Genomic DNA, 18,840 nt, shown 5'->3' on the forward strand with positions numbered 1-18,840 from the left:
CAGCAATCAGGAAGAGTGAAAAAAATTAAAATTAAAGTTTGGATATTTTGGATTTTTAATACTTTATCTAGAATAAATGCTAATAAACTAAGTATGGAAAGAAAATCTAAATCTCAAAATTTTCAGGTGCTTACAAACTTAATGATATAATTTGTCTTCATTAAAGATCAAGTACCATGTTCGGAAGAATTAAAAACAGAATTCACTTACCTGGATGTACTTGAAGTGAACCTCAGGATCTTGACTGAAGTTTACAATGGATCCAAGAAAGTAAAACAGCCCTATATAACAGTACATACATATTTATATTTGTAACAGAACAAACCTAATATTTTTTTTTAAATTGCTTAAAAGTTGAAATATAAAACATCATTTAAAATTTAAAGTTTATATAATGTTAACTTCTCTCCAAGTGTACATATTAAAAATATATATACACACACACACACACACACACACACACCACTTTATTATCTTGGTGCATAAATAACCTTGGCATCAAAACATAGTTCATGAATGAAATTTTAATACTAGTTTTAACTTAATAAAAAAATATTTTAAAAATTCCTATCTTCTTTAGTATAAGAATGGTGTCACATGCTTTCTAGGTCTTTCCTCTTATCCAATTTATATACCACCTCTCCTAGGTGTATGGAATTTAACATAAATTACTCATTATAATACAGTTATTACTTGAGCAAAGCATACTTTTATAGATTTCAATCTTATCTGTTTACAGAGCAATAAACTAGAAAATCAGTATCACTTGTCATGTCTACATCTACACTTTCATAAATTGCCAATAATTGTGTGTTCTTAGATGTATTATTAAATTAATAAAAATTATTTAGTATACCAGTACCATTAATACATAAAAGTATAGTTAAATTTTATCGACATTAGACAGTTACAAAACAAAAGTAAGTGCAACATTTTTTTGTTTTTCATGTGCATACTTCATTATTATTTTGAATAACTAAAAATGTAAACATTATAAATTTATTAGGCTAGATGAGGCTATATTAAGAACTATAAAGAAAAATAATAAGTATGCTTGTGAGTAGCTCATGTGTTATGTAATTCAACATGGTAAGATGAACTACACCTTTGCTGCGTGATTTTACAACTCATGTAATAGGATTATCAGTTAAACATGGTTAAAAGGACAATAAGACAATACAGTTTATGTAAAAACAAATACATTTCTTTATAAGTTTTAAACAGTTTAGAATAAACAACTGCAGTTTCCTGTTACAATTTGCAATCATTCTAGAAGTAATAACTGAGATTTATTTTGTATTTTTTTTATTGTAGTTATGGGGTTAGTCAAGTTGATTGAATGTGTTTAAAGCAGAAACAATAACAGGTAAAATATAGTTTTACTGAAATAAAAAAGTTGAAATTTATTTGAGAGTTGTCAGATTATCCAAATGACATTTAACAATTTTGATATAAAGAAAAGTACTTTTAATCTTAAAGTGAAAATCACTTTGTACTCGGAACATTCAATACTCAGGCTCCATATATTCACAAACAAATTTTAGTGGAAATAATTAAAAATCTTATTTTTTGTGTACAAATTATGTGTCATGTTTACTGAAGATATTAATACATATTACCAAGTACAGCATGGAAACTATAAAGATCAATTTTGAGTTACAATCTTGTTTAAATCAACTGAGGCTGTAGCAAGAAAGTTAATCACAAATATAAGTCCTGAAAAACTAAACTGAATAAAATATACTATTTTCATGTATTTTTATTACAGTTAATACTTTGTTTTAACTCCCCATCTAATACACTCTGTATGTCCCTGATGTCAACTAAAATAACACATGAAATGTGTCCAACAAAACTTGTGTTGTAGAAATGAACAGCAATGAATACAATATTATGCAACTAAATAAAACAATTTTCTCTCATATTATTAAATTGGTCAGTTACAAAAGATAGAAATAACCTTCATAGCTCTTAAAAGATTCAAAAAGATCAATGAGGGCAGCAGTAGTTAGTTGTTCGTGGTATTTGGTGGCTACTTGTACACAGATCTGCAAGTTCTGTCGGATGTTTTGACTAAGCATGGCCTTCAGACATTCAATAGAATCTTCCACAGACAATGAACCAAAATAATTTGCCAGCCACTATCCCAGAAAAAAACAACAAACAACAAAAAAACAAAAATCAGCAAGTATTCCATACATAAAAGAAAAACATTTCAAAGAAAGATTAATAATTTTAATAGTACTAGTAGTAAGATAGCAGACGTGTGAAATGTTAAGTTTCTCTTTGAGAAGAGAGTGCATTATAAAATTTATTATGATAAAGATACATAAAAAAAGATAAAATAGTAAAAAGACTTGAATGATAGACATTATTTATAACTAAATACATTATTTAAACAAACAGAATCTGGAACCCAACTATTATGACTGTTATGTCAGTCTTGCAGGCATAATTTTCACAATAGTGACCATGTATGCAGCTTACTCTATTTTCTAGTCTGACACACTGAGTTAATTGATGGAGATCTCATTTGTAGGTCCATGAAAAGAAAAATAAATGCCAGTAATATTTTGCATTACTTCATGATGATAAACCTAATTTCATATCTTTAAATTTTCACAATTTTGTTCTTATAAACAAAGTACAGTAAAACCTGTCTAAGGCACAATTGCACAGAACCAAGTAAAATTTCTGGCTTAAGCAGGTTTCCTGGCATAGACATAGTGAACATGAATTTCCTTAATTATATGTAATTTTTGAGCAGAACATTATACTTGCTTGACTCAAGGGAAGTAAGACATTTGTGAAAAACGTTATTGTACTGTTTATGCTATATTTATTAAAATAAGAGCAAAAATAGACATTCAAAATATACGCAAGTTCACAAAATCTTAATCAAATTTATTTGAAGAAAGTGTCAAATTTCAATTGTTTTTTGGTTTTTTTTAATGAGCTTTCTCATGTGGTTAAAAGAGAACATCAATTCTATGGCCTCTTCATGAAATTCCTTTTCCCCTTTCATTTTTTGCATACAATATGATAGCGTTAATATAACTCAACACTTGCGATGAAGTAGGAATTTCTATTTCCTCACTATCTTTTCCCTTTTGTACATCTTCTGAATCTCTCATACTGTTACCATCTTGCAATTCTATCATAGATTTCAAATAAATTTCATCAGTTTCTGTTAAAAAATTTCTTGTCAATGTTCACAGAATTATCTGCAACAATCAGTATTTGGATTTCACTACAATCATCATAACAAACAACTTCTCCACAATCTCTGCCATTATTAAGAATAAATCCACAGTTTTGAAAGCACTTTATTATGCATTCATCTTTTATGCATTTGACTGAAAGACTAAAAAATGCAATTGCATCTAACACGTCAATTTTCATGATTATTTGAGATGTTCTCTTACAGTTGTCCATGTGTGCAATAATATGCTGAAGCATCAATTTTATGTATTTCAACTTTATACACTGTATAATTCCATTATCTAGTGGCTGTAGAACTGATGTTGTACATGGAGGTAGAAAGAGTAAACGAACATTTGAAAGTTGAACTTTTGGGTGACAAGTTGCATTATCTAGGAAAAGTAGAATATTCCTATTTTCTTGTTTCATTCTTTTGTTTAACTGGTTAAAAAATTCCTAGAATATAGCACTTGTCGTCCATGCTTTATTATTCACTTTCCATTCCACAGGAAGATGATTCTTCCTTAAATTTTTGAAACAGCATGGATTTTCACTCTTACCTATTACCCATGGTAAATTTTCCCTAAATTTTAAAATTAGGGAAGATAAGAATTTATTTTTTTCATGAGAATTATTTAAAAGAGAAAAATTTTGCACTTAAAAGACAAATATATTTCTACAAACCATGAAACTAATTTAACTGCAAAAAGAATGATGGCAGAAAAAAGAACAGAATATATTTAACGAATACTTACTGTAACAAAATGTCCAAAATTTATGAACATTTAAACAAATTATTAATTAAATAAGAAATTAATGTTTAACAAAAACATTTTTCCCACCTTACTCACATTCTAATCCTAGTTGTTGATAGATGAGGAAGGTGAAAGATAGTTTTCCATTCATGTTACACAGGTTCTGCCATATAGAGCGCCTTTTGTAAGAGAAATCTTAAGATAATGCTACAAAATTTTGATATTTCTGGCTAGTACAGGTTTCCAGCTTAGACAGGTTTTAATGTATTTATAAATATATATATGCTAACATATATTTCAGTAGTAATTTTCGTTCCCAGATAATGACTCTGAAAACAGATTCTTTTCCATATTAAAGTTATAATTTTCCTATACTTAAAGTGTGTCTGTACTTACTTAATCTAGCATATCAAGCATTTTAGTGCTGCTATCTATCTCCAATATATGTTAAGCAATCGGCTTATTCTAATGTGTGTCTCACACAAATCATTTTGCAACAATTCAATTCTAAAGAACTATCACTTCAAGTTTTAGCAGAAGATGGAAGCACTGGTTTTTAGTGGGGAGAAAGGGAGGAAAGTATGAGAAGTAGTAAGTACCTGTCAGAAATACATTTTCAGTATTTTTAGCAGAAGTAATACTAGACAAAGCACTACTCTGAACAACCACAATCATATCTCATCAATTATATTGGCACTTGAAACAGAAGCCAAATAAAGTGGTATTACAGAGAATGAAATTGATCAAGTAATGGCTTAGCAAGGCCAAAAACGATGTAGAAGAGATATGTCCAGAAATACATTTTCAGTATAGGAAAATTACAACTTCCAATACATTACACTACCTCCACTCACATAAAGAGCTAGCCCACATTGAATTAGTGGAGGAACTAGTGTGAGGAAAAGAAAGAAGCTTCCTTCAAAAGCATTCAAAAGACACTCCATTAAGATGAGACAGTTAAAATTATAAGATCTGAAGTGGTGGGCCTGTACTACTTGTGAACCAAGTATACTCTTCGTTCATTATAGAAAGATGTTGCACACTAAGCAGAAAACAGAGGAACACATACAAATATGAGAGAATTATGGTCAGATAGTGATCCAAACATAATAATATTTATGCAACTCTATCCTATAAAATATAAAAATGGGCAAAATTAAAAGGATGTGTCCTACATGGTTAGGGCACAATGGACTGTACACAGCAAGTCAACAACATCCAAAACTCATGCAGCTGGGAAATGACATCTATATGGGGGGTAATGTGAGGATCATACCACCAGTAAGACAACTACAATCCAAAACCTGGGGGTAGGAAAGAAGATCATACCATCTTTTTTTCAAGATAATGAGGCAAGAGGAAATCAAGAACCTCCAGACCTACAAATGGGGCATGTTAATATAAAAACTAACATAATTTCAACCATCTCCCCCAAATTGAAATTTGCTAGAACCACTCCAGGCACAGTAACATCTTTGAAATAATAAGCACTGAAAGACAGAGGAAGAAAAAAACCATAATAATCTGCAAGTAGCTTTACTGTGACCCACAATGTTGATGGAGTAACAAGAGGAGAATTGAGAGAGAGGAATATAGATATCTGTAATACATATGTAAGGACTTATGTTGATTGGTTCAACCTTTAATTCAAAACCCAGCCACTGGTAACCAATATTCATGTGTGGCAGTATGATGGATTCAAATCAAAAGGGTGAGCTGCAATAATAATGGTTCACTCCCATTTATATTGTTTCATTTTGGAGGATATCACATCATCTGCACCAGCAAAATACTAATCCCTACTCTCAACTGAATGGTTTTAAAATCATAAAATCATTTCATTTTGTTTGTATTTTGCATTTCATTCCTCTTCAGTGGCTTGGAACTGGAAAATGGAAACAACTCTCAAACTTCACTACAAGAAAAAGGTGAAAAAATGCAGTGGAGAGTCCAGAGAAATGAGAGAAGCTAAGACAATGTAATGGGTTACTACAAAACCCAATTCTTAAAAGTAGAACATATTAATTTATTCAATATAAGGCAGAGATGGACAAAATTTCTTAGGCAATTCTATCACTAGGATAAACCCACAAGCAATTTTGTGAAACATCCCATCTCTACAGTGTTCACTGCATGGCCATGAAAATATAATATGTAAGTCAACATGGTCTTAGAGTGTGGATTTGATTAATTAAAGAACAGTTAGTTAGGCACCATTCATCACAGAGCAAGATCCAACAAACATTAATGATAAAAGGGACCCTGAAAAACAAGTAAAGAAGAATAAAAAATAATGTACCTCATCCAAATTCTCATTGAGGTCTAAAAATTGGCTGCAGGTAAAAAATGATAGCTTGAACAGGAAGAAACTGCAATCCATGAGAGACAAACGTAATATAAGTATTCAGCATGACTGATTGAAGAATTATCTCTAAGGAATGACAAAGATAAAATGCAAATGAAAAGGTAAGGTGTTGAATGGGATAAGTAGACACCCAAAACAAAATACGGATAAAGAGGAATAAGCCAATCAAATGATGCACTGAACACAATTAGCAAATATAGAAAGGAAAGAGATCACAAGCAGAGGGTGGCTGCCAAGGAAGAAAGACGCAGGGAACAAGGCACCATGGAAAGAAGCAGGCTATTTTACAGAGAAAAGCATGTACAAGGCACAAAGTCTATCTTGGTCAGGCCAAGGATATAGGTGGGAAAAAGAAGGAAGGGAAATTGGCTAAATATTAAAGAGGAAAAAAAACAATTGGATAAATAAGAAGATATGACACAGTATGTAAAACAAGGAACGTTTGGAGAGTTGTTCAAATACTGGCAAAGAGAGTGCAGTACCAGGTTAATATCCCAATCCGGAGAAGCCCAAGTACGTTGATATGAGAAGATCTTTTTGGAACAGACCAAAACTCTGAAGCTACCTGTAGACTAACCCACAACCCCCATTCTTGAAGGGGTAAATTCATAAAATGTGTAAATCCAGATGAGGAGGAAGAAGTGGGACACCAATTGACATATGAATCATGTCTAACCACCAATGCAGATTGTTGATAAGAGCAGGAGGAAAGTAATAAAGCTGTCAAACTATCCCTTGTGAGAATCTACTCATCATGGAAAGCCCACAGAAGATCTTGCATATGAGCCTGACCTAAAGGGATGAGGGCTACAATGGAAGACCACATCCCAAAAGTAGAACCTTGCAAGCTGTAAAGGAGAGAGATGAAAAAGCATGAAGAACAAAAAACAACATCATATAAAGTTGAAGAGGAGGAGGGTGAACCTGAGTGAGATAGGTGCAAAAAAAGAGAAAACATTTAATGAATGAGATATTGGGTAGGTTGCAGTAAAGACTTGAGTATCCTCCATGAGCAGCTGAAGAGTGTGATAGGTGGACTCCTGTTTGGAATGAGCCAACAGTGACAAGTTGGTCAAAGAATAAGGAACGCTCAGCCCAAGAGCAGGTAAGTGATTAATGAATGTTCTGAGTACCCAACAAAACAGATAAACCACTCTGTAAAGAAAAAATACAGAGGGCTGCAAGTGATGAGGTACTGGGATATGGAAATAAGCATTCACAAAGTTCAGTTTGGTTATCTATAAACCTAGATAAAATGGCTATCTGAGGGTAAAAAATTACTCCAAGGTAAAACAGGACAAACTGAAAAATTGATTGAGGCAGGACAAATCTACTACAGGCTGCCAGTCTTGGGTGTTTGTGAACACAACAAACATCCTGTAATAAAATGATGAATAGGTGCAATGGCCTGTAAAGAAAGAAGATCCATACCGTATGACGGATGCTGGTTGGTGATAGGATCCCAATGCATTGGGAAGGAAAAGAATACCTAAGACAAAAGGAAAGAAAATATGTATGCCATGTCCCTCTGATAAAACTCAAGAACCCATGGACCTGAAATGAAAGAATGCTAAAGGGAAACAAATTAGTACAATCGAATTCCCAACAGATTGGATCCCTCTGATTAGTCTCCTATACTTTTGGATATGCCCATCTACATTGAAAAATACAAGACGAAAAATTCTTTGAAGGATGAACAGATAAGAGTAGTTGATTGGTTGGTTTGAGGTTTTATGGTGCAAAGCAACTAGGCTATCTGTGCCAAATATCTAGTAAAAAGTTAAAATTAAAATAAAACAAAACAAAGTTTAATTTTTGAATTAAAAACATAAATAACATTAAATCCAATTTTTACATCTAGTCTACGGCAGTAAGAGAAAAACTACAGTAACACATGTTGTAAAGGACTTTCTGTAGCATAATTGTAATTATCATAACTCACCAGAAAGACTAACAGGTGAGTTAAAAAACAACCATTAATCACCTGAAGTTGGCCTTTCCAGTCCTGGTTTGAAATTCTTTGGTGTTATGGCCATTTTCAGAAAGTAAATCAATAAAGGTTTTAAAAGACTTGAAGCAAAATTTTAATTATTATAACTTGCCAGAATGACTAACAGGTAGTTCAAACAGCAGCATTAGTCACCTGAAATTTGGCTTTACAGTCCTGGTTTTGAGTTATTTGACGTTACAGCCATTTTCTAATTTTAACTTGAATTAAATGTACTTTGATTCTTAAAAGGAAATTGCATTAAAAAGGTCTGATGTATAAATTAAAAAACTTAAATAGAATTAAAAAGATTAATGGCTTTTAATCAAGTTAAACATGTCTAAGGTCGACAGTGTCACCATCACCAATAACATTATCTAATGTTATGGATAAGCCTTGAGAAAGAACATGTTTAAAATGGAGCCGTCATTGAGAGTCATAATGATGGCAAGACCATAAAATGTGGCTTATTGTGACTTAAGTGTTACACAGACTACACATTGGTGCATCAGTCCCAGATAAAAGAAAATAATGAGTTAAAAAACTGTGACCAATGCATAATCTAGTTAGAACAACTTCCTCTTTCCGATCCTTATGGAAGCATGACTGCCAATCACAAACAGAGGATTTTATTTGGAAAAGCTTGTTTCTACGTTGCTTACTCAAAGTCGACTTCCAAGTGGCACTGAGCTGAGACTTGGATACAAGACCATAATCCATATATAGAACAGGCACAGCAGTGATAGTGCCAGAGCAGACAGACTTAACTGTGGTGTTGGCAAGCTCCTTCCCACGAATACCAACATGGCCTGATATCCAGAAAAAATTGATAGAAGTTATTAAAGAGAAATGGGCCAGTTGGTTTTGAATATCAGTAAGAACAGGGCATAAACTAGCATGAAGTGATTCCAGGGCCAGTAGACAACTAAGCTAGTCAGTATAAATACTGCAATTTGAGTACTACTTACCTTCTACATGATCCAGGTCAAAATAAATGGTGTACAGTTCAGCAGTGAACACAGAAGCTGTAGAGAAGATTCTGTGCACAACCACCAAACCACAACAAACAATGACAGAGCCCACACAGTCACCTGATTTTGAACCATCTGTATAAATAGGAATGGAAGGATAGATCGAAAGATAGTCAGCAAATAACAGACAGTATTTCCAATTGGGAGTGTCTACTTTTCTCAGGTGACTTAAAGACACTCCCAATGCATAATCAGCAAATAACAGACAGTATTTCCAATTGGGAGTGTCTACTTTTCTCAGGTGACTTAAATACAAGCCACATTTGGGAACTGTAATAAGCCATGGTGGGATGGGATAACCAGTGAATACAGCAATGTTATCCAAGGGCAGACCCTTATTAATTATCCTCTCTAAGGTCTCACAGAGACAGCTCATCAAAGCAGTTGGATAGTAGTTTGAGGGAATCTTGGGATCCTTTCCAGGCTTACAGAAAGGTAGGACAATAGACTGGTGCCAGGCATCAGAAACAACATTCTCCTTCCAGACCTGGTTAAAAACAATCAGAAGAATAGCAACAGAAGCAGTAGATATATGGCGCAGCATTTCATATTGTACATCATTAGGTCCGATTGATGTACTGTGAGACAGATGAGGGGTCAGTTTGAATTCCACCAGTGTAAAGGGACAATTATAGTCATAGAAACAATGAGCTTGACAGGAAAGAGATGATCACTCTGCGAGAGTCTTAATAGCTATGAAGGTGGAGGAAGAAACAGAAGTGCTAGATAGCTGGCAAAAGCTTTCATCTAGAGTATTGCCGATGCTCTGGGTATCAGTTACTTCCTGGCCATCAGAAAGCAAGATCAAGAGAGAGACAAAATTATATTGCCCACTGCCCTTTTGAATCTTGTCCCATATGACTTTGGAACTGGTGGAAGAAGATATGCAGGTTGTGAACTTAATAAGGGAGTCCTTCTGGCTTTGACATCTTACCCACCATGCATGTGCACAGGCCTGCTGGAAAGCAATGCAGTGCAAAAGTGTGGGATACCTGTGAAAAGTATCCCAGGCCCACTTTGAGCCTTCCATGCCACGTGGAAGGCAGGATTTAACCACAGACAAAGATTTTGTGAAAAATGTATCGAGGTTTTACAAATACATTGAGCAGCTACCTGTATAATAGAGTCAGTTACTGCTGCCACACAGTCCTCTGTTGATGGCTTACAGATGATGATAGGATAAAGTTCTGTGAGAGCAGTGAAAGAGGGCCAGTTTGCTTGATCCAGGGCACGTGAATCGTGTGGCATTGACCAAGGCCAGTCTCTCTCAAATTATAAAAAAATGATCACTGCCTCATGGATTATTGTCAACCCTCCATGAAAAGTGGGAGAGTAGTGAAGGAGAGCAAACTGAGAGATCAATAGCAGTAAAGGACTGACTAGGTGCATGAAAATAAGTGGAAAAACCTCTATGCAGAAACCCTTCCCATCAATATCAGCACTTCCCCAGAGGAGATGATGTACATGACTAAAAAGGGAGACAGGTACTGTTCAACCAGGCGATAGCTAGAAAGAACAAACAGTGATGGTACAACCCAAGGAAACATGGATGGCTATGGCCTCGAAGGGTGTATCAAGTGGCAAAGATAGGGTAGGCATATGCATATCAACCAACAGTTCCACCCCTCTCTGAACTCACCCATCGCCCAGCCTGTCATTTCTGTACCTTGGGTCGATTGGGCAGGTCTTTGCTGTTGGCAGAAGATTCCAGCTACTGAGGACGTAAACAAATGATCATTTTGCATCTTTGGATGGGAAAAGAGAATGTACTCGAGGAATTGCCTGTACCTGAAACCAAAGGAAATGGATCTTGGGGTTTGTTAGAATGTATTTTAGGGACAGAGATGGGAGTTAAAGTTGATTCAACAACTTTTTGAACCACATCGGTCAAAATACTTTTCACTTATTTTAAGAGCAATTCTTCTGGAGGTGCAGAGAGATCCATCTGCACTCCCACTGTAGTAGTAAAACATAGTGCAGATACACACGTCCAAGATGAAGTGGTGAACAGCAACCTTCAAGCTTCAGGGTAAGTGATGTTTTGAATCATTTTCAAACACCAAACCTCTTTTTCTTCCAACCATTTAGGGCAAGAATGAAAGTGTGAGAGGCAAGAGCCATTGCAATTGATGCAATGAAGGTCTGTTTCACACTCACAGGCATCTTGGTCCTTGCCACTGCAATGAGCACACATCAAGGAACCACAACATGATGTCTTCAAGTGACATAAACTGCTGACACTGGAAACATTTGAGAGGGTTTGGAATGTATGGCTGTACCTTGGAATTAAGGTAATCTGCCTTGATTGTGGCAGGTGGACGCGATGATGTAAATGTCAGAACGAGGAGATTGGTTGGCATCATAATTCCATCTTTGTGAGCAGAGATACGATTCCCTGCAGAAACTACTTGGGTGGAAAAACCAGTGAGAATCTCTGACTCAGGAATGTTTTTCAAATTCCTCTCAACAATAGCTCCTTGTGATGAATTCAAAGTAGCATGAGGCATAACCTCAATAGGTATATTCCTAATCTCCTTTGAATGCAAGAGGAGTCCACTGTGTTAAGATGTGGATACTTCCACTAATATGTCGCCAGAAAGAAGTTTCTTTACTGTCTTTGGAGAGCCAGCAAGTTCCTCTCGTCCCTTCTGAATGAAAAAGGGGGACATCTGCCCTAAAGGTTTGTCTGAAAGAGAATGTAGTATAAGAAAATGAGGTACAGGTGTTACAGACGTTGAAGATTGCTGCTCAGAATGTTCAAAACGTGGTTGTTTACCTATGCACTGTTTTTCACTATTTTACGTGAGGTTTTATTTGAAGGACCTATAATAAAAAAAAAGAATATTTCATTGCCCACTGACCCCACCCACCATGGAGCCCTACAAGGGGACACATTACAATGCTAAACAAGGACACTGCAGCCATACCAGGGTTTTGTGAGCACTATACCCAAGCACCAACATCAGATACAATGTCCACAACACCTGTTGAGAACATCCAACACTGGTACTTAGTTGACCTTAGCCTGAGTGGACCAGCTGATTGACCCAAGGGAGGCCACCCATCTACAGGAATTCAAGGCCAAAGTGGTGTGTTAGGGTTGGACTCATCAACCATCAAGATCCTCTCTTCCCTTTCACAAGTCACCATGCACGGAAAACACGTGGGTGGATATTTACATCCCAGAGGAGGAAAACTGAAGGAGCAGAACCTTCCCTAGAAGGTCTCCTCACCACATACAGGAATCCACACTAAGAGGATAAGGGTATATAAGGACTAGGAAGGGAAATAGGAAAAGGTGCTTGTTGTGGCCCTTCAACTGCAACAAACATGCATCCAAAGATAAAAGTTTTTATGCATGGACCATATATACATGATTGCAAAGTCTCAGGTACATGAGTGAAAGCATACTGCCAATATAAAAGGTCACACACTCATCTCTAAAAGAAAGAGGCAGCAAAGAAACTCGGAACAAGATCACATAGTGACCCAGAAAATTCCAACTACAGTGAAACCATGTGTAAATTGAAAGTTGAAGACAACAAATCAGCCAATGTGGAGGTAATAAGGAATCACAGGAAAGTGCAAAAATGGAGAAAACATCACATATTTGAGAAATCATGTTAAAATTGCTGTATTAAGTCTGGCTAATTCTGCAGGTAGGGTAGTGGAAGATACAGGAAAATCTGGTTGCATAAAAAGGGTATCAAAATCTTTATTAGCCTAAACAGGTTTAACTTGTCCAGAAGGATTAGCAAGTTCATGTTTAGGAGGAGGTTGACCCATACAGCAACCAATATCATGGTAGACAATTGCAGATAAATCCAATGATAGGTCTTTCTCCCAACTGCAGCCTGTTAAATAGTATTAGTAGGAGGTGCGATACCCAAAGTGGGAACATAAACGTCAGAATTCAAACTTGAAGTATATAAAGCAAACAAAATGTTTGATGTAATTATGCGAGTGTGAGATAAAATTAAAGACTGGGAAATTAAGTTAAAGATTTCTTCAATGCAAAGGCAAAAAATGTAATGAAGAAATCCTACTTCTAATATTAAATGATTAAAATCACACAAAGAGCACTAAAAGTAAAAGGTCTAAACATGAATACTGCTACAGTTTGGTAGAATTTTATAGAGGGAGTCACATGCATCACAAGAGTATGTTGCACTCTTATTGGTTGAGGGTTGTTCCACAAAAGATGTACTGGAATCAGCCAATTCCAACTAAGGTTGGATAAAAGTCTTGTGGCATATGCATACATAAAAATTGTTTGTGCAAGAAATGGGCAGCACTGAACAAGAATAACCATTTATATTAGAGGAGGTAAGTGCTGTATTGGAAAAAAAGATGGCAGTTTTAGCAAGATCCAGCTAGAAATCCTGAGTTTGAGCAAATGTTTACACAATTTCTGTAATCTTCACCTCCTTTGCAAGGATTTGTTAATGTTTAAAATAAAACTAACTGTCATCAAACAAGCAGGGCTTTAATGTAAATTGACACAAATTAAAGATTTTATGGTGTTTATGGTAAAGTGTGACCTCAGCATGACTGCTCAATTGTACCTCATCAACACTAATTGAGGAATTTGATGGGAGGGTTGGAATTTATTTTACTTAACAATTCAGAGACTAACACACTATTCTTACACATATTTTGTTTGTGAACTACAGCTTCAACTTTGAATTTCAAAATATCATGCCTACTAATGATAAAATGTTCAAAACACTGTCCTCTACATTTTTGGTTGAGGGAGGGGGTGGCAGTTGATGCTCATTCCATTGTACACAACTAACATTGTCAAAATAACCTAGCAAATAACACTTACAAAATTTCAAGACAAAAAAATATTAGGAATTAGGCAAAGAAAAATAGTTTTTCTATTTCGAGTATTTAAGTAGAATACAGTTTTTTCAAAATCAAGTTACTAAAATACTCTAAAATATTAAGTAATTTTTTCCTTTTAGTTTAAATAATTTCAAATTCAGATTTAAAATTAACCACAAACACTACTAAAACAATATTCAAGTTCTAAATATATCAACCTCACATATTTATATCTAAAATTGATGCTAGGTCACTTTTTTATAGTACCTGAGCTAATTCATTCCATATTACAACATTTCAAAACTTTTACAGAAAAAACATTTTACCTCTGCATTCAACAGATGTGTATGTACAATGGTTCTTTTGATATCAAACAGATCTGTATAGTGCTCCAATGCCTAATTAATACACATGAAAAGAATACACTTTAGAAATTGAAGTTTGAAATTTAAAACACATAAACACATTGTCAGAACAAAATACAAATAAACACAAAATTAAGTCTCAACTACAAAGCTCTTAAGTTTTTAATTTTTTAAATTTACACAATCACAGAAACTAGCAGTTTCATGCTCATGTAATGAAGTGAATGACAGATGTAACTTCTAAAATAAATATTAATTTATCATTACTCAGCAATAAACAGATACCTACCCTTTGTAAAAGTCCAGCTTTTTCACACAACTGGGCAATGTGGGCACGGTCATAATGAGTGAACATTTGATTTCCAAGAATAGCATCAGCAACCTATAAGATTATAGTTGAAGATATGGTTAAAAACAGAAAATAAATCTGCTAGGCTTCTACTACTGTTTAACAATGTGTGTCAACTACTCAACATCAAAATGAACAAGATATGATCTATAACCTATAAACATCTTCAGCAGCTTACTTTAAAAGGGCTTGTTAACCACATTTGTTATTCAAGTAGATGTCACTAATGAGGCTAAATGTGGTCCAAGAACTACACCAGATTACATGCACAAGTGTTAAGATTATCTTTTCAGCCACAAATGTGGCTTTCTTTCTAAAACCTTTAAATAAAGAAAACAGCTTTATAAGTCAATTAATACATCTGTTAAGTGCCAATTGATCATCTAGAATGTAGCTTGTTTGAAATTAGTAGATAAACTGTTTTCAAATAAATTAAAAGTTCCTAACACATTCCCTAAATATAAACACCTGAGATTAATATTGCCATATTCTATAACTTTCAGAATTTTCCGAGGAAAAGATACAACATAAATGTATTTAAAAATAAACTTTTTTGGGTGACATTGATGTTCTTGAACAATCTACACTAGTCGATTACAAAAGTAAAAGCATTATCAACAAATTTGATGAGTTATTCAAACTTTACAGTAAATTACTAATGACACACAGAATGGGTTACTAAAAATCCTGATAACTATGAGTTTTCTTAGGACATATAACCCTTTCAGAACAAGTAGGTCAGAATATGCATGTTGCAACCTTTAACAGTTACATTCAAAGCAAACTATTTTATTATCAAAATATATATATAAATAAAGTTGGTAACAAAACATGTTTAATTGATCAAATTTTAATATGTTTTAAGTTCTTAATGTTATAAGGGAACATTTAAACAGATTTTTAAGAAATCTCCTCTAGTATAAGAATTGTGACATTTGCTCTTTAGTTGTCCCCTTTTGTCTAATTTATTTATCATCTCTCCCAAAAGTACAGAATTTAACATAATTACTCAATGTAACATAGTGGTTACTTTTAAGGCAAAATAAAAATTTTATAGCCTTCAGTCTTATGTGGTTAAGAAAATCAGATTCACTTGCCACACTCATTCTTTCACAAACTGTCAACAGTTTTCTTAAATATTTAATACGTTTTATTTTTAACCAGTAAAAAAGACAGTTTTAATCTATCAAATGATGAAATATATTACACTGTTTTCTGTACAGAGAATTGTCTATTTCACCTCCAGTTCAAACTTTATTTCCCTGGGGAACACATCAACAAGCTTATCCAAGTTTATAATTGTGCTAATTGCACAGTTAGAAAGCCAAAAAGATCATCATAGCTATAGAACAGACTGCTTTTTTACATAATATTAGTGTGTGTTCTTAAATGTATTATTTAGTTAACTAAAAACAATATTCAGTGTAGTATTACCATTAGTACAAAAATAGAGGCTAAGTTGAGAGGAAGAAAAAAAAAAAAGAAGACTTGAGTAAGTACTATATTTCTTGTTTTTCACATGTATTCTTTATATCAAAATACATGGTAATAAATTATGTAGCAACTGGAAGATTCCAATATGTGTCTGATACAAATTATTATGTATCACCTCCCAACAAACAGGAGCATAATATGCTCACATGATGCATATGGCATATACTACATTCTTCTTCTAAACCTTTATTTCAAACTTTGGCACAAGATGTGAGCACCAGAAAATGGGAAGGGAGGGTTGGAAGTGTGAGCAGAAGTAATTGCCTATCAGAAATAAATTTTCAGTATAAGAAATTTATAGCTTCTGATATGGTACTTATCTCCTCTCACAAGATTAGCTAGAATCCTACAATGAGAAGGAAAAGGGATTGGTGCAAGGTAACAATAGAAGTACCCCTTGAAGCATCTAAAAAGATATCAATGACCCTGATAAAAAAAACAAAACCCAATAGAGATCACAGTAGGGGAGTAATACTACATCTGAGCTTGGTGTACACTCCACCCAAGTGAAGAAATTAGTAAAATACAAGGTGTAAAGTAGTTAGGGCTCATTGAACCATATCCAGCAAGTCAATTACATCAAAAACATTATCTATGGGATACCAAAATCCACATAAAAATAGTATAAAAATACTATTTTTACCTCCAACCCAAGGATGAACACCCTACAGCAATCTAGAACTGACCATCCAGCATCAAAAGGAAGGATTCAACTTGTGTATGGACTTGTGTTACTAGTTCAGTCAATTCCTACACTTCAAAGTTGAGAACCAATGTCCATGCAGCAGTAAGATGATGGCCACTCAGTCAAAAGAGGTGAATTGCATGTGTGACATATCAACTCCAGATTACACAAAATGTGTAACAGTATGCCACATCAACCTTATGGTGATAGATCAACTTACTATATGTGTTAATAAATAGTAGGAAATCGCATCAACAAATCAATTTCTGTGATATTCTATACAGTCTTAGGAGGCCATATCATCGAGGAATGTGATGGATAACTCCCATGATTGCATATATATGGTCAAAAAGTCATTTCATTCATGAAGGAGACAAATCAACTCCCATGATAGTATAAATAGTATTAGGAGGCAATGTACACCAGTAATGGGAAGTATCAACTCCAGTGAAGGCCACATTGCACATACACCAGCAGAACACAACTGAATGGTTATAGCCAACTGTTAGCGAAAACCGTTCAGAAGGAAGCTTCAATGGTCCACCAAGCTATCAGCTCAGAACTGGTAAATGTTGAGGACTCCTATACTCCACTTAAAGAAGGAGGGTAAAAATGAAAGGGGAAGTTTGGAGAATTGTTATCACTGGAGAAAGTTCTATGAATGACCACAATACTGTATATTGAAAAGGAGGCCATACCAAGTTCTTCACTCAAGGTATGGCTGGGATGGGCAGCTATTCCCTTCTAATTTACTCATGCAATCCATGAGTGGTACAGTTCAAAGCAGACTTGTTTATGAAGCAATAATCACAAGGTAAATAACCATCCAGTAATTTTGTAGAATAACCTGTCACTATGATAGTCACTTGAAGCCATAGATGAGAGAACATAGCCAACATGGCTTACACTCTCACCAGAGAGCATGATCCAAATGAGAACATCAAAGCAAGAGCCCCTGCACAAAAGGAAATCATTAGTAAAGATTTATCCAGTGTCATAGTTACACTGAAGTATGAAAAAAGTACAGTAACAGGCAGTAGTCAATATCTTGAAGATGCAGAAACCTTGACATCATGGAAATAACAGGAGATGAACACCTACATGGTGGTCAACATGTCCAATTACAGAAACTCCTCCACAAGCTGACCGAGATGAAAAGCAAGTCGAAAGGTGAGGTGGTGGGTTTGATATGAGATAACACAAAGAAAGGAAGAATAGAAGGGGACAAGAGGAAAAGGTCAACTGAAAGAAATAATGAATCCAACTGGTAAGGGTAAAGGGAGAAAGATCCCAAGAGGAAGAGGATTGTCAGAAAATAAATAGCTGAGAAGGGGAATCCTGGAAGGAAGCAGTGCAGACAATATAACAAAGAGGTGCACATACCAGGCATTTAAATCTATACAGATAAGGATGAAGGTAAGTTAGAAACAAGAGGAAGGGAAATGGTAAAAAAGGAGTTATCGTCACAAGCTGCTGAAGTTGTGTGAAAGAAGAAACAATTTGTACAAAGGAGAAGACACACTGGGTGGTACAGTGTGAAGGATGGCTATAGTGAGTATATCTGACTGATGCTACCAGATGACCAAGAGGGGGAAGGAAATATACTTTAAGAAATACGTAAAACAAAGAATACAAGTCAATGGGCACAAATAGAGGTAAAGTAATGGAGTGAAGTACAACTTTAATGTTCCAAAGGACTCACAGATAACTGATGTATCTGGAGAAAAAGGAAAGTTCCAATGATTACATAGGAAAATATGGACATATGGGATAGAACTGCT

The 18,840-nt window shown here is 34.7% G+C and overlaps 1 protein-coding gene across 4 annotated transcripts in view; it reads right to left on the reverse strand.

Annotated features, from left to right (window-relative positions):
• Positions 1-18,840, reverse strand: part of LOC143244723 (clathrin heavy chain 1-like) — a 114,431-nt gene that overhangs the window by 47,457 nt on the left and 48,134 nt on the right. For all 4 annotated transcript variants that reach the window (XM_076489878.1, XM_076489879.1, XM_076489880.1 and 1 more), the window contains 4 exons: positions 14,821-14,913; positions 14,493-14,564; positions 1,961-2,141; positions 211-281 (listed from right to left, as the gene is read on the reverse strand). In XM_076489878.1, the coding sequence (XP_076345993.1) occupies positions 211-281; positions 1,961-2,141; positions 14,493-14,564; positions 14,821-14,913 (417 nt within the window). The remainder of the gene's footprint in view (positions 1-210; positions 282-1,960; positions 2,142-14,492; positions 14,565-14,820; positions 14,914-18,840) is intronic.

The sequence above is a fragment of the Tachypleus tridentatus genome, chromosome 2, assembly GCF_004210375.1.
Source record: "Tachypleus tridentatus isolate NWPU-2018 chromosome 2, ASM421037v1, whole genome shotgun sequence".
NCBI classification, from domain to species: domain Eukaryota; kingdom Metazoa; phylum Arthropoda; class Merostomata; order Xiphosura; family Limulidae; genus Tachypleus; species Tachypleus tridentatus.